We start from the raw sequence: 22,116 nt of genomic DNA, 5'->3' as shown, positions 1-22,116 counted from the left end.
AGATTTATTAATGTGGATTTCAAAGCTCTCCAAGAAAAATGTTCTCTTTTTACCTTTTTCAAAAGAATTAAAACTCAAACATAGTATTGGAAACAAGCTGAAATTCTAAACATGCAAGCTACGACGTAATACATTAAAAGCTTAGAAACCGTAAGAAGTAACAGCATTAACTTGTGCTGTTTGCTTCAGGGAGGGCAAAAAGCAAAAGTCAATTAAGGTGAGGACGTCTGCTGCTAAAACTGCCAGCATTTGTTGCTTTATGCTAATCTCCATGCCCCCAGTCCCACAGTATTTTTCACATATCGCCGGACAGCTGCGCTTGAACAGAGGCCCATTGACTTCATGTCATTTAAGCATCTCTTTTGCATTCAATGGCTTTGATCTGTGTGGTTGGAAGTCTCTTCTTAGCTTCTGTCTACAGCAGTTCCCAGCACACACTTGCTGCTTGTTTAGCACGGTGCAATTCTTGACTACTGCAACTCTGCAAAGAACTATGGAAATACGTTGCATGTTTAAGATACATTAATTCACTTGATTCTACAGTTACAATTTGAGCAGTACCAAAAGCTCTAGCTGCAGGCAATGTAAATGGTGGTTGTCCACAAGCCAGACATTTAATTATTCGTGCCAATGAAAAGAGAACAGGCTATTGATGTTGGAGACTGCTGCATCCATGGGCTATGTGGCCTCTCACAGGTGCAGTTTCATGATAAGACCTGATAAGGCCTGCTGTAGGTGGGCATTGGTATACCTGCTTTCCAACAGGAGGAATGGAAACAAAGGCCACAATGGCTGTAAAATTGAAGTTGATTCATTTCTGAATTGAATTATGTGTATCTATGTCCTATCACAGCAGAGGAAAGGATACACCAGTGAAAGAAGTACCGTCCAGGCTCATGTTCCGAAAATGCTACAAACCATACATGCACAAACTCCCTGCTTGGACTTGTTTCAAGATCCAAACAAACTAGCGAGCAGTGTTTGATTATCCAAGAGCAGGAGAATGGAAACCTTCTGACACCTCCAAAAAGCCTCCAACAAGCACTTGGACTCGGAAGTGGTGCCTGGGGAACATTTCCACACAGAGATAAGTTTACTTGCAGACATCAGCATTTTGTTGGGGAGGCTGCCTTGTCCAAAATTTTGCTGTGTGTGCATGTGTCATTTCAACCCTAACAGCTAGCAAAAAAGGATCAGCTGGTGCTCTAGGCTTCAAGGCCAAATGCTGTAAATATCTACAATAAATGTTGTTCCACACATGAGTAATTCCTCTGGCTCTGTCTGTGCTGTCTCTGGGACCATGAGTCAGGGAGCACAATATGAACCTTGACCTGCTCTTTGTGGGCCCATATTGCTGGGAAGGGGGTAGCCCAGCTACCTCCAAGCCCTGTATTTTCCCTATTGCATGTGAAATGTGGCTTTGCTATGGCAAACAGCTTGTTTGTCCCAAGGTAGAATGGGATAAGGGGTAGAGAGGTCTCGCATCTCATCAAGGGAAAAGGAAACCCTGATGAAAGCATGACCTGCTTCACTACATGGAATCTGTTCTTGCCTAAGATGAAACCAGTTGTCCACTGACTTTTTCAAATGGACATTGTTATCTAATCCTATTTTAGACCATCTGTGGAAAAGGAAGAGTTTTATGTCTAGATTTGATTATTAGTTACCAGGTACCAGGTGTGTTAATATTTAATGTACACTTTTAATTCTATGGCATCAGTGTGGGTGTTAAGTTGGATTTTTGGATGCCTTTTGTTTGTTTGTTTGTTTTTGACATATGGTCTGATTTTAGAGCTAGCAAGGAATACAAAATAAAGACAGAATGTAAACGATTAATTTAATGAGTTTACTGTTGGTCTTATGTTCGGAGTCAGAAGAAAGAAATTTGGTGATATAGGATGTGACTGGGATATACAGATAATTATCTTATAAAATAGCCTGAACATTCACCCAAGTTGGAAAAAAACAGTGTTTCTAAATAGGAAAATATTTTGCTGCTGGGGATTTGGGGATTTGTGTGCTAAGAAAGGGCTGGGGGGTTTCTTTATGCAGCATGGAAACACTCCCAGCAATTTGTCCTCACGTTGAGTTTCTTTGTCATCTGACTACTGCCACTCAGCTGTGTGCGGCCTTCACTGAACTGTGCCTGTGGGGAGGGCTGGAAGCATTTTGGTTCTGGAAGAAGGCTGAAATCTCATAATTAAAGGCACATACTTTAAAACAAACAAACAACAAAACTGAAAAATAATTAAAATAAATGCGTCAGATGTTACATAGGTGTCTGCTGCCCATCAAGTTAATGTGGGGTTACCATGAACCAAATGGTGTAAGCAGAGGGGGAAATTTGCTCAATTTTACGAGGGTGCACATATACACCTGCACCATAGGAGTGGCCTAAAGGAACTTGTAGAAGCGGTAGTATCTGGCCTGTTTCAAAGAGCTGTTTTGGGGGGTGAGGCTCCTCTGACCCATTTTCCCCTTGATTCTGAAAGCTGGTAGGAGGTTGCTACAGGCACTGCCCATCCCCAGCAGCTCCACAACAGCCTCATGCCAAGCAAAAGAGGCCTAAATGTGTATTTTCTCACCCAGCTGTCAAGCATCAGTCTGTCCCTGTGGTGTAACTACACCTGCTCACGCTGCTTGTACCTCCTCATCTTCCTCCCACTGGTTCTGCCAGGTTTGTCCCACGGTGGCAAATAGTGTCCTCACTCCTGCACCCTCCGACCAGCGCAGCCCCCCTCATCTCTGCCCCTTTGTTCTTCAGAGAGCTCATACACATTAGAAAGCAAAATCTTATAGAGAGACATAATGTAGGATAAAACCCCCGAACTCTCTAGGAACAAGTTTAGGGAACTACTAACACCTGGCTTCCTCACCACGTGAATGATGGCAAATGTGTAATTGATTCGATTAAGCTGTTCTGTAGTATTAGGACCACCCAAAAGATGGCACTAAACAGCCTTTAGTCACACACACATGGAATTTGCTAATAATATTAAAAAAATAGTTCACCAGCTTAATTCTGTAATTTTGTGAGCAAAAATAGAAGTAATCTTGGATAATTCTATGTTAGACCAGCAGGAAAAGTGAGGACAAACACTTTTATATAAGCAGATAAACTTTGTACTGTAAATACTACTTTTCTAAATCCACATTAAAGCATTCATATTTTTGTAAATATGACAATGTGACACTTGATGAGCTGTGCAAATGTGTTAAAATTACTCAGAAGTTAGGCACTGCACTTAAAATATTTGTTTCTTTAGAAGCCACTGACGCTATTGCTGTACATTGACCTTTGTAAATCTGTGGTTATTTGGTTTAAAGTGCTTTTTTTAATGTGGGTGCAGCATGGAATCATCACACCAATGCCCACAGAGCTACATGGAATGACAAGTGTCATCAAAGGAAAGCTCCAGCCTCTTGTCACTACTTTTCTTAGTAGGTAGGACAGATTATTTTGATCTTTAAATTAGCTTAGTTGTCTGTGATGAGAAGAATAAGGCATGTTTCTACTAGTCGCCTTCCATCTTATGATGAAGTAGGTGAAGGAGGAAAAAAATTCCTTTCATATTTATAACTTCTGAAAACTCAGTAATGGGATTTAATTTATAATAAAACTTAAATATGAGAGTGTTCACAAAAAGTGCTGGAGGAGGAATCCTCACATCCTGTAGGATTAATTTTTTACTATGACTTCAGTTTCATGATTTTAATCAAATACCACATGCTAATAATAAACAACACAAATGGAACAACACCACCTTTGCTTAGAGCAGAAATCATTTGGGTACCAAAAGGAGTTGAGAGTTCTGACGCTTTCCACAAATGTCTGATTGCCCTATGTTGTGAGGCTTCTCTTTGGAATGTGGTTGCCTACAAACCTACAGCTAAAGTAGTGAGATTAAAAGAATCTTCCCAGGAACCAGGTGAGATGCAGTGGGAATCGAGCATGTAAAGTCTGCCTGGATACAAAAACTGTTTCCACCTCTTTCTCCAAAGCTTGTCCCCTCCACGAGTCTAGTGGTTTTGCTCACTTCTGCTTTTCTTACTGATACAGCCAGCATGGATGCATATGGTGTCGAGCTGTCCATAGCTCTATGCACTCACGAAATTATAGGCATTTAAATCAGTTGTATCAAGCCAGAAAAGGGAGTAAAAGTTTTACATTTGGAGAAGGTGGGGGTTTTTGCTTGTTTTCTGATAACTCAAATGAGGTACTTGGATCATAGAATAGTTTGGTTATGATATGTTTAAATTATAACCACTATTTGGTTATAACAAAATGAAAAGAAACTTGGATATTGGTGTTTTCTTCAGGGAATGAGCTGGAGCGTATTCAAGAGAATTTAGTGGCACCTGCAGAAAAAATGTCCACAGACATGGATGTAGCAGCTGGCTTGATACATTCATTCACCATGTGATAAAAAAGTCGAAAAAGAGATAGTGGAAGTGTACACACAATGAATGGGCGAGGAGCTGGCTTGTCTTTGTGCTTGTAACACAGCGACGAGACCTACTCACTGAGAGATTCTGCCCAACGCATAGTATTCAAAGCCACCATGTATTTCATGGTTACACTTTGGATCTCATTGTCACAGCCTGTGGAAGCTAAAGGCTTACCAATATTAGATGTGCAATATGGATACTGAGTTGTAATAACCAGTACTAATATATAATTCAATAATTGACTTTAAAAGCTCTGTAGTAACGCCCAAATTTAATATTGAAACAAATACTTTTGCATCTCTCCAAGGCCTTCATAATTTGATTTTAAACAACTTCATATTAGTAAAAAAAATCTGCAAATAAGTTTTAGCATAAAAATTAGATCACTCCACAGGAATATAGTTTAGGTGGGGGGAGGGGAACAAAGCATTTTTCTGACAGTCATTGCAATATGTATAATCTTCACATTTGGAGGGGTTTTGAATTCACTGCAGATATTTTCTGTACCAAAAAGGATGTATTGTTTCTTACACAAGCTTAAAGATAAATTTACAATGAAGTAAGAGCTGGAGGACTTAAAGGGGAGGGATGATAGGGAGGGAGAGAGTCTGAACTAGAACATTACTAATTCTCATGATGGTAGCTCAGTGAAAAAAAATGCTGCAGAACAAACCTGCCTCCATCCAGTCATTTTTTGGAAAGAATTATAGCCATTTGGAACTGAGTTTTCACTTGAAAAATCTTTGGAAACAGGATACTGCTCTCAAGCACTTTCAGCCCTTTTGAGACCTGGAATGAGATTCATCTCACTCAGCTTCAGACATCTGCACCGTAGCTGTCTACATCTGGACCCTCTGTCCCTTTGTCACTGTAAAGAAATACACATTTGTAATGTGTAGTTCATCTAACCTATGATGGACAACTACTGTGGGGTGAAATTAATAGCACGTGTGGAGTGCCCATTTTCTCTCCATTGAATATAAAAGGCACCTGTGAAGACTGATTCAGATGCAGATTCAAGAGTCCATGAGAGGAAACTCGTCCCCAGTGTCAAAATATATTATTTTAATTTTTGAAAGACCATGAAATGGTTGCAACAGTTTTATGTATTTAGGCTTATAAAAATAGTAAGAGGAATAGTGTAATCCACTCTTGGCAGACTACATGCCACTGGAATGGCTTATGAGAGCAGTGTTTGTCCTCATAAACCAACCTTCATAGGAGTCAACCAGTGTACCATGAAGCAGCCTGCGGCCAGGGATGGATTTGTCTGGTCAAAGGTGGAAGCCTTCTCCACATCTAATAACCTAGCCCAAAGAAGAGAAACACAAGCCTGTGGGACACCATCCATCTTATCCCAAGGTGAGTGGGAAAAGCCACAAGTTTATACATTTCAGGTGCCTGCTTTGCCAATCAGCAAAGGTGCCTGGGCTGACTAATTAAAGAGTTGCTGTAGCAAGACCAGTGCTTCTGTCTGCAGTGGGGAACTGCTTCTGGGGATGCAGCACAAGAGGCGACTTGAATAAAAAGAATAATTGAGAACGTCAACCTGATGCTGAAAGCAGCTGTAAAAAATCCTGGTGAAAGAGGAACAGTTGTTTCATATCACTATTTTGGAGCCTAGAAGCCCACAGTATGTTGGCTGTGCTTGTGCTCACTGTGTGACTTAAAATAGAATAAATATGACTTTTTTGTCTTCCAGTTCCTTTAGCTGGGAAATAGGGGTAGGGATATTTTCTGGTGCATCTTTGTCACCACTTAATTTGACTTTGTAAGCACAGGCAAATTCTGAAATCTTGCAGTTCAGCTTCACAGTTAAGGGAAACTTGGGGATATTTGATTAGGATTATGCTTCAAATGGTGACACTGGTGATAGCTTAGTTCTGGATCAACCCAGCATAACTTGTTTGGGAGAAAATCCAAGCAATTAATTAATCAGTGAAATCACTGGAGATACAAACTTCATTTTATTTTGCAGCATCATATGCATATGCTTTGCCTTTTCTTCTCGTTTATTTTAATTTTCCTGTTGCTGCAATGCATGCTGGCTCAAGTTTGGGAGCTGGAGACAAAAGCAGGGAGCAGACATCCCTGTTGGGGTCCAGCTTTCCTCTTTTTTGGAACCATTCCACAGGGTGGGCTTGTATAACTCCACCATTAGCCACAAAATTCACTTGCACGCTAAATAAATGCTTTAGGGGCCACTTGATGACTCCTGCCATTAAGGTAACCAGTGGGAAGGGATTTTTAAATACTCTGAAGTCCTATTCCAAGAGCTCTCCATGTTTATTGTAGAAAAGAAGCTAAAATGCCTAACATAGCTGTATAATACATCACCTGCATGGAGGAAGTGTAAATCATTTTGAGGGCAAAAATCTCAGTGAAGTAGGTACTTCATGGGGACAAAAAGGGTTTTTATCAGTGAGAACTGCATTAACATAGAATACAAGGTGATGCAGTCTCATTGCTGAGCTTGGAAGCAAAATTGTAGTAATATCAGCTTCACAATTTTGGATTGGACCTGTCTCTCTGCTGGTATTTTTTCCTTCCCCTCTATTTCCTGAAATTTCAGGCTTGTATGTGCTTTTTGGGTGCTTACTCTGTCTGCAGTGCATTTCTGCAGTTTATTTGCAAAATATCTTGTAGGCTGAAGCTGCTCTGGTGGAAATTATTAATGATCACAGTGCGTGCGATGCCTAATTAGTACTGGAACTCCAGCCTTATCTTCTCACATGTAGCCAAAAATCTCAAAGTGACTTATATCATGATGGTTGTGTTGCGTTTTAATAAAACTTCCATATTCCATCTATAAAAGAATTCTTGCTTTATAAGTGGCAGTTCATCTCATTGTTATAATGATTCTTGTTTCATTCAATTTTTTTACATTCTTTTGCTATACAGGATCTTGAGAGAACAGCACATTAAACTGTTTGCTCAAGTGGTCTGTTACAGTGTTTTCTCATAATAAGAGAGCATGAAATCATCCAGCTATCTGCTGGAAAATGTACTAATTATTTTGTTAGTGGGTAACAGGTCACTGCCAACAGGGCAAGGGAAAGACAAGTGAGCTCCACATGACTGTGCATTGGAATTACACCTGGGGAGGGAAAATAATACTTATAAATACAGTCCATAAAAACAATTGTAAAGCTTTTCTAAAAGCTTTACCATGTTGTCAAACAGGAAATTTCAGAATTATTTTGTGTCAAGACCAGAAAAGCCTGCTCATAGAAGCAGAAATTTGGTACTACCAAAGAACAAGAACATTTTATTTTCAAATTCTTTAAGCAAACTTTGATCGTCATGCAGGAAATACATCAGACTTAAGAAAGCCTGCCACTGACCTCTATGGTAGAATAAAACTAAGAGAGAAGGGGAAATAACTCACCAATTTTTTTAATTACTGTTATGCCAAGACTTTTTAGAGAGTTTGAATCTCAAACACGCATTCTAAGAAAGGAAACTGTTTTCTTTCATTGAACAGCCCTGAGGGGTGGCTGTCTTTTCCTTCCCTACCCCAGCCTCCATTGCAGTTTTTTATTTTCTCTTTACTTCCATGTACGTGTAAAAATACGAAGTCATTTGTAAGAAGTTCACTTAATTCCTCTCCCTCAGCTCACATTTGTTACAGATTTTGTTTGGCTTGCAGTTTGCCAGAAGGGAAGGGAAGAGTGTGCTCCAGCCAGGGAATGCTGCTGTCCACTGAAAAATGTGTTTGGATGGAGCAGCTCTTTTTCATGGATGGATTGTGGGTTTTGGCAGCAGAGGTGGCAGGAAGCAGTTGCCATAACTACTATACCATTAAAAAAAAAAAAAGGCTTTAAGTAAGGAGACATTTTTGAAATTATGCTTTTACTAACCATCCTGGTAGAATCAATCAGTTCAATCTGATGTGTGACAGGATACTGGATGTGGTCTCTTGAGTGTATGCTAAGGATATGCTTTTAGGGCTATATTCAGGCATTGGCTTGTAAGGTACGTAGGGAAGGAAAATACGTAGACAGCCAGAGAACCGAACATAATCTGCCTTGCCTGGGATTTCAGGGTTTGGCTAGAGTCACACAATGGTGTTAAGTAGCACACTAAAAGAAAAAAATAAATGTATGTGTTTCAAAAACTTTAAGGGTGGGATTTACAAATTCACTGAAATGATTTAGAAACATGAGTTACAATGTTAAGTCAACACTAAGTACTCCGCATTACGCATAGATATAATTTAATATTTATCTATATTCAAGGGACAGATACTACTCAGATAAGAAGTCCAGATATAGTTGGTTGACAGTGAATATTACTGGGATAGACCTAGGCATGGTTTATACTGGGTCAAACCCAGCTGAAGGTTTTTCATCCCCAACATTACACCACACATTATTGTCACTGGCAAATTGCTTTGGCACTTTTTTTGTGTGATATTGGAATCAGAAAATATTTCACACTGCTAAAATAACCTCTATCTATTGCCATATGGATACCAACATAAATTTTGTGGTCCTTCTGCAGTGCTTTGAGTTGTGACCCGAATGACCAAGCTATTTGTTTGCTCATGGGACCTTTACTGAACCAGTCAGGTGAATTGGACTCATACCCCTGCTTGAGCACTGGCTCCCAGGCAGGATTCATCCCTTCATTCTCACAGATTTCTGGGGTCAGCATCTATGAAACTGTCCCTCAAAGAGTCTTTGCAACCCATGGTCATGGTGAACCTCCAGCTGGGACCCTTACTCTGGTCCCATGGAAGAGAAGTGCTCCCACATTTCTGTTTCATTCAGCCAGTGGCTTTCTCTTGTGTTATGACACCAAGAGCCCTAGGGTATTTGTTAATCAAGCTTAAGTCTAAATCCCTTGTCTGAGAGCTGCATTTCCTATGGTACATCTTACCATCCTGAGCACGTGTATCAAAGAAATTTTCTAGTCTACCTACTAGCTCTTCGTTTTAAAAGCAAGTGTTACATTAGGAAGTACGTTAGAAATTCACTCCCCTTTGTGAGCTGTAATGTATATTACAGCTACAATTGCTTCCATGCAAGAGTAGAAACATTTAGGCATATCTAATTAAATAAATCAACTAAGATTTTATTTCAAGCTTTAAAAAGATTTAAAATGATAAACATGCCTGGGCTGCAATATCCAGGTTTTTGAGTAAAAGTATCCACATTCTCATAAATACTTGGGCTATGAAGCCTTCAGCTGCTACTTCTAATGGAAATCCCTATTTATCCTTAAGAAATTTTTGTTCCTTACATTTATCTGATAAGTTTAATCTTGTATGAAATTATACTAAATTGTCTGAGCTCCCTTCTTAGTTACTTCTTGTCCCTCACTGTATCTAACTGAAAAGTAAAGCATTTTTCTCCTCTATTGCTATTCCATTCTCTTATGTTAGTTGTTCTGCTTTATATTTCAAAGTTTATATGGATTTCTACAAGATCTAAATTAACCCCCCAAGTTTTGCGGAGTTTTTGGATGCTTCGTAATTATGTCTTACATCCAGATTCAAGATAGAAGAGATGTTATTCCTTCTTGGGGCTTTTCCCCTTTTTTCTTTTGTAGGCGTAAATGAGAAGTAACTACCTCTCCTAACTTTTTTTGCCAATGCCTTTTTTTTGTTTGTTGGTTTTCCAAATCTACTAGGTCTTTAACATCCTCTTTTACATATTTCTAGAAACCTGACTAGCTCTGAAAACAAACCAGGTGGTGATTTAAATAAACATGGTGAATGCGGCCAAAGGAAATGGCTCCTGGGGTAGAAAGTGTGGGCTCTGGGATGCAGAATCTCGAGACCAGAGCCATACCGGGAAGGCCTTCAGCAGGCTGAGGCAGGCAGAGACCTTTTGGAGGCAAAGTTTTTTCCACATTAACCTCAGAACTTGTCTTAGGTTCTGGCTCTGTTTTTGCCTTGCCTTAAGAAACTATTTGGGGGGAAAAAAATAGCCAAAAATACACAGTGAACTCATCCCAGAATAATAATTATTCTGATGGAGAGGGAAACAAAACATCCTTTGGTTCCTTCTCCTCTCTTCTGAAGGAAAAGTTCTTCATAGGTGCTACTCCAGTTCACCGTTTCGTTGTGCCTCGATGCAGGGCTGGTTCTGATGGTGATTTCCTGCACACATGAAGGGGCTGAGGTTGCACGGAGAAGTCCCACCACTTCCCTTCTCCCTTTGAAGTGGAGCTGAGGAGCATCGCAGCGTGCCTGTATGGCCCCGAGTCTGACTGTGTACTTTGGCATTTGAATGCCAGACTGGTTGGTAATTTCCCCGTAAATCCTTTCATAGCTCAAATTCCTGTCGAAAGAACCTATATCTGCGTAGCCGCTGGTTTACCATATGGAGTCTGTCTGCGCGATCTGTGGCTGCTCTGCCGCTCGGTTTCCCCCTCAGAAGCAATGCCATTTCACGTGCTTTTACTTGGTTCTGTTGCAGCATATATTTAAAATGAAATATTGGCCGAAACCCCTCTGGATGGCTGTCAGATCTTAGCATGCCACATAAATATCACTGTGAAAACATTCCTCCCAGCCCACACAGAATGCATCGAACACTGTTTTTCCTGGACAAAGCCAGCCCTAGCACAGCGAGGCCTTCAGCAAAGGACCACTTCCAGTGGGCAGGGCCCCGTCTTAAATTGACCACTTTAAAGCGCTCTGAAAGTTTCCAGTATAATTTTCCTTACCCTTTAGTTACAGACCACCTTTACTAGGCAATGAAGCTTGTTTGCCAACCCGTTGGGTCGCTGCCATCTAAGCACTTGCCTCTGTGGCCTGCTGCCAGCTTTCAACTATGTCAAGATGTGAGTTACCTGGTGCTCTTGGGCACTATGGGGCCACAGGGATGTACACCATGCCAGTGCCTTCCTGCTTGCCCAGCGGATATTTCCCCATGGAACCTTCAGGTCTTGATGGGCGCACAGGGTCGGTTTCTGATGGCCCTCTGCTAGATTGACAGTCATGGGCAATTTGCACTTTTTTTTTTTGTTTTGTTCTTGCAAGGATATGCACTTTATGCACACTAATGGCCCTTTTGTGGTTCCTGGCACGGCTAGGGCAGGAATTATATCTGCAAACCTCACCAGGGCATACGGCCTTTGGTCATTGCAGCAGATCAGTACAATTACCAATGGGCATGAGGACACCCAGCTCCCATCAGCTGAAGGTCTGGGCAGAACACCTGGTACTACAGCAACTTAAAGGTTTAAAGGAGTAAGTGCTTCCAGAACCAAAAAACCCCATAAAATCCATTTTGAATGCGCTGTCTCAAAATAACACGACAAAAGTGTAATGGGTTGGGAAAAAGGCGACTAGCAAAGCCAGTTCTATAAAAAGAACTAATTTCTGATGTGCATCTGTGCGAGGCGCTCAGATGAGCTGGAGGTAGGCATGTTCTTGCACATACACAGGATCTTAAAGCTCAGCTGGCTTCACCACTGGACACAGCCCGGGAGTCGATGCCAGCAGGGCTCTGGTGTGGCGCTGCTGGGCTCAGTCCCCCATCCACCTCTTCTCCTGGCAGCTGCCAGGACTGCGGATGTCATTCTCTCAGAGCTTGTCTGGCAGCTGTCATGACTTACCGGGAAGTGTCGCTACTAACATGAGTGTTTAGGAGAACTCAGGCTTGTGCAGACAGAGATGTGCCGGAGGTTTTGGCTTTAATGCTATAGATTGGGGTCCTTCAGGTATAATCTTATTGAGACAGAGGAATATGTGGAAGAAATAAAAGAAAGACACACCAGTCAACCATCTTACAGGTAGGCAAAGGTGCATGCTTATGAGCTTCCTGTGGCAAAATGCATTAAAACTAATAAAGCTTACAGAATGCAGCACTTCTTACCTCTTATGCACCTCTTACCTCTTCTGAGGCACACCTCTCTCTCCCATGCCTAAATACACATGGATTCTCCAGAATTCCGTCTGACTTTCCTATCTTTCTGCATTTGTTTAGCAACACTTGGAGCAGTGAGACTGCGGTGGCAATGACCGCGACGGCTGTTTTAATAAGTTCATCCTCAGGTTGCCCGTGATTGCTACAACAAAGCTTTACTGAGCAGCTGCTTAAGAAAATGTCCATGCGCTTTCACTTAGACATACTTTTCCTAGAATAATCAAGGGAAAGCAAAGAGATCACCGCCCTGGTCCTCTGAGCATGGAAAATAATAATTTTTCCTTGGCTTTTGTTAAATTATTTTTCCCACACATTTTCTCTTCAACCTCATACTTGGGTCAGCTTAGAATGCTGAGCGGTCTAAGTATGATGAATTTATTACCTTAAACTTTGCAGAGCACAGCATAAGGAGGGTGAGGTAACGATGTAAGTGATGTGGAACGACTTGAACATTTTCTAGTTTAATTATTGGATATATTTAGAGGTCTCCAAAATGTATGCTTTTTTATAAAAGGATCTCTTTGGCTAGTGGACTGAAATCAGATCAAATCCATCTTGCATCCCCACCTAAAAATGAGATTGGGGTCTACAAGTTCAGAGCCTTGGGAATAGAATATGTGTAATTACATATAGTTTCTGAAGAGGTGAGATGTCATATTATGAAGAGATGGAAAACACATTAAGAGAGAATGAGTTCATCTTCCTGATACAGAACAGTCCCTGAGCAGTAATGGAATTATGACAGTGTTGGACATTTGAGAAAGTCTACACTGCTGTGTCTGTTCTATTTGATTTGTATAAAAACGGATTTCCGTTCCCCATAACAGCTTTCTCTGAGCTACTGCAAACTCTAAAATGGGAAATAAAAGTGGAATCTTGGGAAGATAGGACCTGCCATAATCACTCAGTGACACTGCAGCTTTCTATGCAGACAAGAACACAGAGGAGGTACTGAGGCATCTCTGAGGTGGTAACAGCTGTGGAGTTCTCTGAGAGGCAAAAAATACCTAAATGTAGAGGACAAAGTTGTGGCATAGTTTGCATATCTGCTATTTCTACCTGCAGGTGGGCAGGGGGAGACTAGGAAATGGTGAAGGTTTTGCTCTGCCCCAGCATCCTGGCTGTGGAAAGACACAGGGAGGGATGAAAACCTGTTGGTCAATTTTTACCAAAGAATGTAGCAGATGACTCATCTCCTGAAAGGCTTTAGGCAGGATAAAGGGTAAACCTGCCTTCTAGCACAGGTTTCTCACTGCACCCTTCACTGATGTTGACCACTGTATTCTTTCTGATGGGCAGTATATCTAGTGTACATGTGTAAGCAAGATTTTCTGAAAAAACTTTACATACAGACTATATAATAGTAATATTACAAATATGTAATAGTTTGCATATATATGGACATACACTGTACCAAGCAGTAGCAGGACAGCTCTCTTGTAACACAGTTCAAGCAGATTTGTATGTAGTGTAACAGATTATTAGACAAAATTTTCTTAATGCCTTGGGTGTTTCCATAGGTACTGGCAGCTCTGTAAATCTTCATGGCTGTTTTTTAACAACTTAGAAAGAGAAGCAACTCCTAGGCACATATAAATTTTTTTCTGTAAATAAGAATCAATTGCATTTACAATTCATAAAACAGAATAAAGCAAATGCTCCTTTGCCTTAAGAAAAAGGTAAAATCCCAAATTGGTAAAAATGCCAGCAGTCAATAGATTAGACATGTACATGGTGTAAGATATAGACAGGAAGAGGTTGCTTTCATGTCTGGAAAGAAAGCATCGTTTTCAGGAACAAGAAAAACTCCAACTTAGTGTTGTGGAATGAGAAAAGATAAGCAAGAAATCTGCGTTAAAATTGGATTATAATGATATGCTTCTATTAGAAAAGTAAATCTTGGTAATAATGCCTCTTAAGAGCCACATTCCAACTGGAGTGGCAGACAACTCTGTCTCACCAGCCCAACCCCATAATTGCTGCTGTGATCTTTCCTTTGGCACACTGGCTGTACCGCCACTTCTGCGCACTTTGTAAGCCAACAGTGCCTGTTCTGGAAAGTTTTTCCTACTCTTAGACTGGCCCATATTGCTAATTATGAATCTCATTCTGAGTATCTTAATCTGCTCTTTCTGCAGGATGTTGCTTTTGGAGAGACCCCATGGATTTCATGGAGATCACCAGTATTTACCATCCTTCTGAACTGCAGCAAATGGGAACTTTGAGGCTCTGGAAGAACACCGAATGCCACTCTCTGTACTTTCCTGTTATGTTTCATGACTCCCAAAACCAATTTGACACAACTCCACCCCATCACAACTGGAGCACAATGTTTACATAAAGACAGAGCATTTATGCCTTAATGTAGAGATCAGCTCAATCTCTTTACGCTTGTCTGTCTCCAGCGGGGCACAAATGGCAAACACCAGCCCAGAAATATACCATATAGAACAAATATTTTGGACCTACGATACAGTTTGTATTTATTACTTTTACTGAAATCACAGAATCAAATGATTTAAGTTTACAACTGGTAAATTATACATATGTAATAGTTTACAAAACAAAATATTGGCCTTCAATGTGTCATAGTACAGTGTAGACCTTGTACAGTTCAGTTCAAACGAATTTATATTTTGCATAACATATTATTTATGATGTAAACTGGCTGACATAGTAGTGCTCTAAAAATGTTAACTCTCTTCAAACAGACACATGGTAGGATGAAAAGAAGTTTTGTGACACATCTTGGTTTTTCAAAGGATGTTTCAGTCAAGTTATCTGTAATGCGCAAAGTGACACTTCCCAGAATATGCTGACACCAATAAAATGTATAAAGAGGCACATGAAATAAACTAAGCAAAACCAAACGTTTTGCTTTCCCGTTGGTCTTGCCTACAACACCTCTCTTGTTTTATCTCATCTGATGTTAGGCAGATGACCTGGCAATAGAAATTAAAGTAATTTATTGCTGTACAGGAGTATACACTGTCTCCAACTTACTTGAATTCAGTATATTATCTCCTGTATCTGATGGCATTTCAACAATGCACATAGGCTTGACTGCCAGTAGGTTCCCTATGATAAACTAGCTGAAAATTTCACAGTTCATATGATAAATTGTGTAAACCAGTTCCTATAAATTAAAAGACAAATTATGCTGTCACTTAAAGTGGTATCAGTCTGAAGCAACTCCTGCGAAGCCAAATGATGTAATGAAGTTACTCTGAATTTACATAGGTATAACTAAAACCAGCGTAACTATTTTGCCCTGTGAGTGCGAGTAATGGGGACCCACATACTTGTTTGTGTATATATACGTACATGGATGTGTTTATAGATACACAAGTATACGCATGCACACACAAAAACTATGCGTTTGCATTTAGCCACAGTTAAGTTCTACATGTGCCCATGTACGTGTTTCAGCATAGACTATGCAACACTGATGTATGTGGAAACAATTTTAACGTCCTTATGGTGACCATGAGCCTCTACAGGCAACTTCCAGGGCAAAACAACTGTGAGTTTTGTTTTTGACCTGCAACTCTGCAGTGTGCAGAGTGGCGGGACAATGTCCAGATGTTTGGTACGGTGTCTGGAGAGAAGATCGTACACCACTCACCTGGAAGACTACGAATATGTTTGGGGTGTTTCAAATTTTGTATGCTAGCACTGAAAACTTGTACTTATAGTAACATCTTCTTACCCCCAAAGTGGAGGTCCTAATAATTTCTCATATGTTAAGCGTCATTACTGGTACACGTGATAAACCAGAAACATCTCCATTTGCAATGTTATTCGAAACAAGAATGTTGAAGTAGCTTTACTATATAAGCTAGTATCAGTGTACCCACAGTAACAAAACCGTCTTGAAAATATTACCAGTGACAAGTAAAAACGCAAGTATGCACTCTGGTAGCTCTATAAAAACTGATCACTTAATTAAGAAACAAACCCCTCCAAACCAGCAACTTTTTTTTCCTGAAAACTGCAGCCCATGCTCAGAGAATCTAATTTTGCCTCTTGCCGTAGGCTCCATCTTCCTCAGTGACGAAGAACAACATGGCATGCATTAGCACGAGGACAAACACTCACCTAAACGTATTGCTGAACACCCACAATTATTGATGTTTCATCCTTACAAAACCTTTTTAAAGCCTGCCCTAAAGATCACCAAAGGCCAGCATCACCCACTGGCCATCGCAGTTACATCTAAAGCCTTGTGGCTGGCGCTGGGGCTTTGGTGGTGCCCAGACAGCAGCCGTCACTGGGCAGAGAGGCTGAGATGGAGTTTAACCCAGTGGGCATTGACAAGCAAGATAACTTTCAACACTTTGAAATAGATTATTTGCAGTTTGTAGTGCTGCCCTTAGGGTGAAGTGGCTACAGAAGTCAGCTGTATTGTTAAATAAACTGACTGTAGAAAAGCTGTAGGTTTGTCTATATTGCATTTTTTTCCTTACATTGGGCTCGATATCAGTTCCCTTGAGTTCAGCAGTAGTTGGACTGGACGAAAAGTGGAAGCAAACATATTGTTATTTTCAAGGAAACACATGCTTTGCTGGCTTTCTTGCATCTGACTTTGCCTGATGTCGTGCAAAGAGCTAGAATAAATGAAGTAAAACATTGTGAAGCCTTCCAAATCGAACTTTTGACTTTTTATAGCCATATATACATATTTATGTATGTATATATGGTGAAAAGACTGAAAAAGTTAGCTTAATGGTTCATAACCCAAATGGTACATTGTTTCAGCTCTGTTTTTAAAGAGGCACACAAGAGCTTCTCCGTAGCATTTTCACTTAAATGTAAGAAGCTGCATGAGAGAAGACCCACTTGCCACCCTGACAACTCAGAGAAACTTCATTCACACAGAAGACTCTCATTTCCTACAAGTCTGAGCTTACTCCGATTGAAGCCAAGGGTAAGACTGACCAGCTTGGGTGGTAAATCGCTGAGGCAGCAGCATCACCTGCGTGCACCTCTGCAAGGCCAGTCTGTTGTCTGGCTTTTCTAGGAGCTATTGTGTTGGGTTTTTTGTCACTTTTTGGTCCACAGCCATTTATGACTTGTTAGGTGAGAGATTTTCAAAGTGAATTGTAACAAGGAGCTTTGAGCATGAGGCATCACTAAATTAAAGACCTACAAGTTGTCTAAGAAAAGGATGGTAGCAGAAAGAGAATATACATCTATACAGTGTGCACACACGTATACACATATACTCTCGTTTCTTGCAGAAAGCTTTCTAAATAAAAACATACAAAAATAACCAGTGCTATACATTATGTAAACTCACAAGGCATACTTTCAACATAAATTTGAAGCATAAATTAAACGAGAGTGAGAAAGAGAGAGACAGAGACGATAGTAAAACATTTTAAATATAGAATTTGCACAATTGGTATTTTTGTTAAATAAGAATAAATAAATTCATTACATCAGTTCACATACCAGTTGTAAAAACAATAAATTATTTTATTTTTTTCAGTGCTGTGTTACTTTTTTTCTTTTTTCCTTTTTTTTTTTTTTTTTTACAATTGTGATTAATCCACAAGAAGATTATTCCCTCTCCCCCTTGTGATAAAACTGCTTCCACAGGAGGGCAGCTAAATTTAATTTCTTGTATACAGTCAAACTAAAGATGATAGGCTTTTTTCTAATGAGCATGTCTTATTTGAAAAGCAGATGCTTTAAAAACCACTGATCTTAGGGGTCCAGCTCCACCCAGGGGCACTGGTGATGTGTCCCAAAAAGTCAGCAGTGAATGTAACACTGAGGATTGTTTCTTTCTATGCAAAGAGCAACACTCTGGGCTTCTATCCCCTAGATGCATTTTATGACTCCTGTTTGGCAACAGTCAGTAGTAATGTAAACAATGACATAACAGTGTGAGTGACGAGGAATTTAGCTGAGAACAGAGGCTGAGGTGACAAAGTCACATCCCTTGCACCAATTTTTCATTCATCAGTTACATGAAATAGCTTTGACTGACAAAAGCAAGGTTTGGAATTGAAGTCTGATTACAAAGAACAGCCAAAAAGCAAGTGTTAATGACAGCAGGCTGACCCGGTTTATCTCACACTTCCAGGGTTGCTTCCTTGGTCTGCCCCCTTTGCTCCCTCACCGTGTGAAGGCAACTGCTTTTTGCTTGTGCCAATTTACTTCATCACTACCCTGGTGAAAAGGGAAAAATCACTATAGTGGTTCGTTCTCATACTTATTTTTCATAAATAAACTCTTTCTATGAACAAAAGATACTCTTAATCTAAGGAAGTTTTATTTTTCTACCCGCTTACGATATCACTCTTCTGGAGCCTAAATATCATCCAAAAGCTTTACTCGTCCTGTTGAATATATAATAAATTATTACTATGATGCAAACACAAATACTTGCACATTCTGTCTCTATTATGATAAAACACAGGAAACAAATGCCACTTAATAGAGCAGCTGTATGCAGAGACAAATGTTAAGTCTACACTGAGACACATTAAGTCTCCTTATTTTTCCTCTCACGATGGTTTCTATTTGTTATGAACTCTTTTGAGAGGTTCTAGAACATATGTAGTACATATGTAAGTACAAAAATTAGATTACTTGAAAGGAAAATAAGACACTTCAAAGTGATCTATGTTAGAGAAGGCATAAATCTTAATTTTCCAGGACTCTGTAAATATTCAGAGCCTTGATCTTACTTCTTAGGTTGGGAACAGAGATTAAGTGGGGAATTTTCCTCAAGATCCACAGTTTTGCACAGGACTACTCCTAATAAGAAGGCCACGCCATTCTTGGAAGGTGAAGATCACTAGTTTGTAATTCACTTTGACAGAGGAGGAGGCTCTGCCCGTATTGCTGTTTGTTTATTTAAAACCGGGTACAAAAATAGATCCTTCTCCAGGTTTCGTACTTGCAGATGAAGCAACTTTATGCTGTTTTGAAATCATCACATGCTTTCTAAGAGCTCATAAAAACATGTCACAGTTGCGAAAACATGTTTGTGTCAGCCTGGAGCGAGACCTGCCCTTCTTGCTACACATACCAACAAGTTTACTGATTTCATGACTGGGATTTTCAGAAAAGCCAGGGGTATTTCAGTACCCCTGACTTTACAGCTGTAAGGCTTGTCTGATAATCCTCCCCATACCCTCCTTTGTGGATGAACAAAGGAATAAAAAGATGGGATTCTATTTTCATCAGTGTGTTATAACCCTTTTTTTTTGGTTCATGTTATTCTAGGGCTTAATTCAAAGCCCGCTGATATAAAAGGAAGCAATTATAACAGGGTTGCTCTCAGGCCTCCACCTGTTACCTGCATAAAGTGAAATGCCCATTCTTGGGTCACAGAACTTCTACCAGATAATAACGGGATTCAGAAGTTGCTGCCAATGAAAATTATTACCAGCTACTGCCTGTACTGTGGAAACAGTCTTATTGATAATGGGCAAGTCCTCCACATCCTGATGTGGTTTGACTTCCTACCCTGTTTCCCCAAAAATACGACAGGGTCTTATATTAATTTTTGCTCCAAAAGATGCTTACTTTTTTACATGTATAGCTGCCTGGACACTATTTATATTTCCTTTTTTTATGAACTGTAACTAGGGCTTATTTTTGGAGTAGGGCTTATATTTCAAGCATCCTCAAAAATCCTGAAAAATCATGCTAGGGCTTATTTTTGGGGTAGGGCTTATTTCTGGGGAAACAGGGTAGTGATCCCTCTTCTTCCCAAACATGGTAGATATACGAAACATGAATGCCTTCTATAGCTTTAAAAAAAAAACAAAACTCAAACCACACACAAAACAATAAAAAAAGACAAATAGTTACAAACTTTTGCTGGTAAGATGAATACCAGAGTTAGACATGATGGACAAAACAGTGATAAAATATTAACTGCTTGCTGTGTTTTTTTGACCTTTATAGCCTCTTCAAAAGATGTAGGTACATTACACATTGTTAGATTCAAGGTGGGAGCCATAGAGAACATAACAGAGAAAGCAGTTGAACACAGTTTCGGAATAACAATAAGGAGATGCTTGATTATCTTACCTGTAATTTTTGGTTCTCTAACTAGTTTCTACAAAATACAGTATGCCTTTGCTTTATGGAAAGAAGAAGCTAGCAGCTATTGTTCATCAACAACGAGGACCCCAGGCTGTGACACAGCTGGAACTAGTGGAAGGTTCACAAGCAAAGTGTACACAAATTCCTCCTAGCAGCCAAATCCTCCTCCTGCGTGTCTGACATACACACGGTGAGGAGTTGCTGGTGGTACTGGTATTTGAGCAATGTATACGTGGGGATCCTTGCTCTGCAAGCTGCTGCAGTGCTTCTTCTGAGAATTTCTTGGCGAAAACACAATATTTGTCATAGAATAATGATCTGTTGTCAGGAAATTCATAGCATGAAAATGTGTTTCCTTTTGTCAAAACCGAAAGGTATTACTTTTTAAAACCAGCAGCAAGCTCTTCATTTTCCAGTAAAACATCTGCGGCCCTTACTGAAGAACGGACCAAATCCACAAGGGCTGCAGATAAACTTTGGTCAATCACTTTGCTTATGAAGTTCATCTTTTGATTTTTTAATAGAACCAAGTGATATAAAGTGACATACCAAATGAAAGATATTTACAAAACAGTATAAAATAAGCTACTGTGGTGTCATGGGTACATGTGACATGTTCTAAGGACATACTGTATTAGAGGTAGGTGAAAAAGGGGAGATGATTCTGTAACCTTCAAATATCCCAGGATCCTCCATTCACTAGTTTTTCTTCTTTTGCATTATTTTATTTTATATTTTTGCAGGCACAGAGGGCTTACAATAACTTTAATGCTTTTTTTTTTTTGACGTATTAAGATCACCCTATTATTATTTAAAGCAGTGCACATCTTCATTTGGTCCAAATAGGCAGATTCTGCCCATAATTTGAGACTGTATGTAAGTACATTGAAGCCTTTGCTTCTCTCTGTCTGGGCAGACCTAATACCAGTATGTCAGCAATGGCTTAATCAAACCTCTTTTAAAGAAGATCACGACCACAGGTTAACACTTTTTCAACAAGCACTGTTTAAATGCTGACGGTCTCTGAGAGAGAAGACATCCCTTAGCTAATTTTCCATGCCCGTCTTTGCACTGGACAGTCCTCGTGTGCCATCCTGTGTCGCATGTTCGAGAACATGAAAGCCACGGCCCCGTAACCCAGCGGGGTTGCGTGAGCTGTGGAGTTACTTTGCTGCTGCTGCTGCCACTGCTGATGACAGAGTTAGTCATTTGCCCTTGCTTCTTTGGCACGAAGAAACTGTAGCGGACATCCACCGGTTGAGTTGGATCAGTGGCGAGTATCTGCACAATAAGAACCTCTTTTGTGGCAGAGTGTCCCATTGCGTGCAAGAAATCATCTTTGTGGCTCCAGCCGCTGTAGTTCATGACAGTCCCGTTGATGTCAATGATTGTTTCTGATGTGGAGATCATGTATTTTCCATTGACAAGGTACTCACCATTTTTCTTTTTCAGGGCCAGGTAAGCAGTGAACCTGCTCTGGTCCTTAGTCTTGAACTGCCGAACTTTGATGTGGGTTGCCCCTTCTGGGATTTTCACTATGTCTGTGTAGCCCTTGCTGAATGAAGGAAAAAAAAAGAGAGCATTCAGTAGCTAGCGTGAAATAAGCCTCAGGTCTTAACTGCAACACCTAATGAAGTCGCTGGCATGACACATCTTGCTTTGCTTTAGTTCAGGCCCTGAATCCATCTGGCTTGAGGGTCATTAATTTAACCAGGTTCCA

At 40.2% G+C, this 22,116-nt stretch overlaps 1 protein-coding gene across 1 annotated transcript in view; it reads right to left on the bottom strand.

The window, feature by feature from the left end:
- Nucleotides 1-20,999: 20,999 nt before the first annotated feature.
- ADAMTS5 (ADAM metallopeptidase with thrombospondin type 1 motif 5) overlaps nt 21,000-22,116 on the bottom strand; it is a 41,301-nt gene continuing 40,184 nt past the window's right edge. Inside the window, exon 8 of the mRNA XM_080354962.1 lies at nt 21,000-21,951. Coding sequence (XP_080211088.1) covers nt 21,378-21,951 — 574 coding nt within the window. The 3' untranslated portion in view covers nt 21,000-21,377. The remainder of the gene's footprint in view (nt 21,952-22,116) is intronic.

The sequence above is a fragment of the Nesoenas mayeri genome, assembly GCF_963082525.1.
Source record: "Nesoenas mayeri genome assembly, chromosome: 1".
Taxonomy (NCBI): Eukaryota; Metazoa; Chordata; class Aves; order Columbiformes; family Columbidae; genus Nesoenas; species Nesoenas mayeri.
The sequence above is the reverse complement of the archived record's forward strand: the minus strand, read 5'-3'. Positions and strand labels throughout refer to the sequence as shown.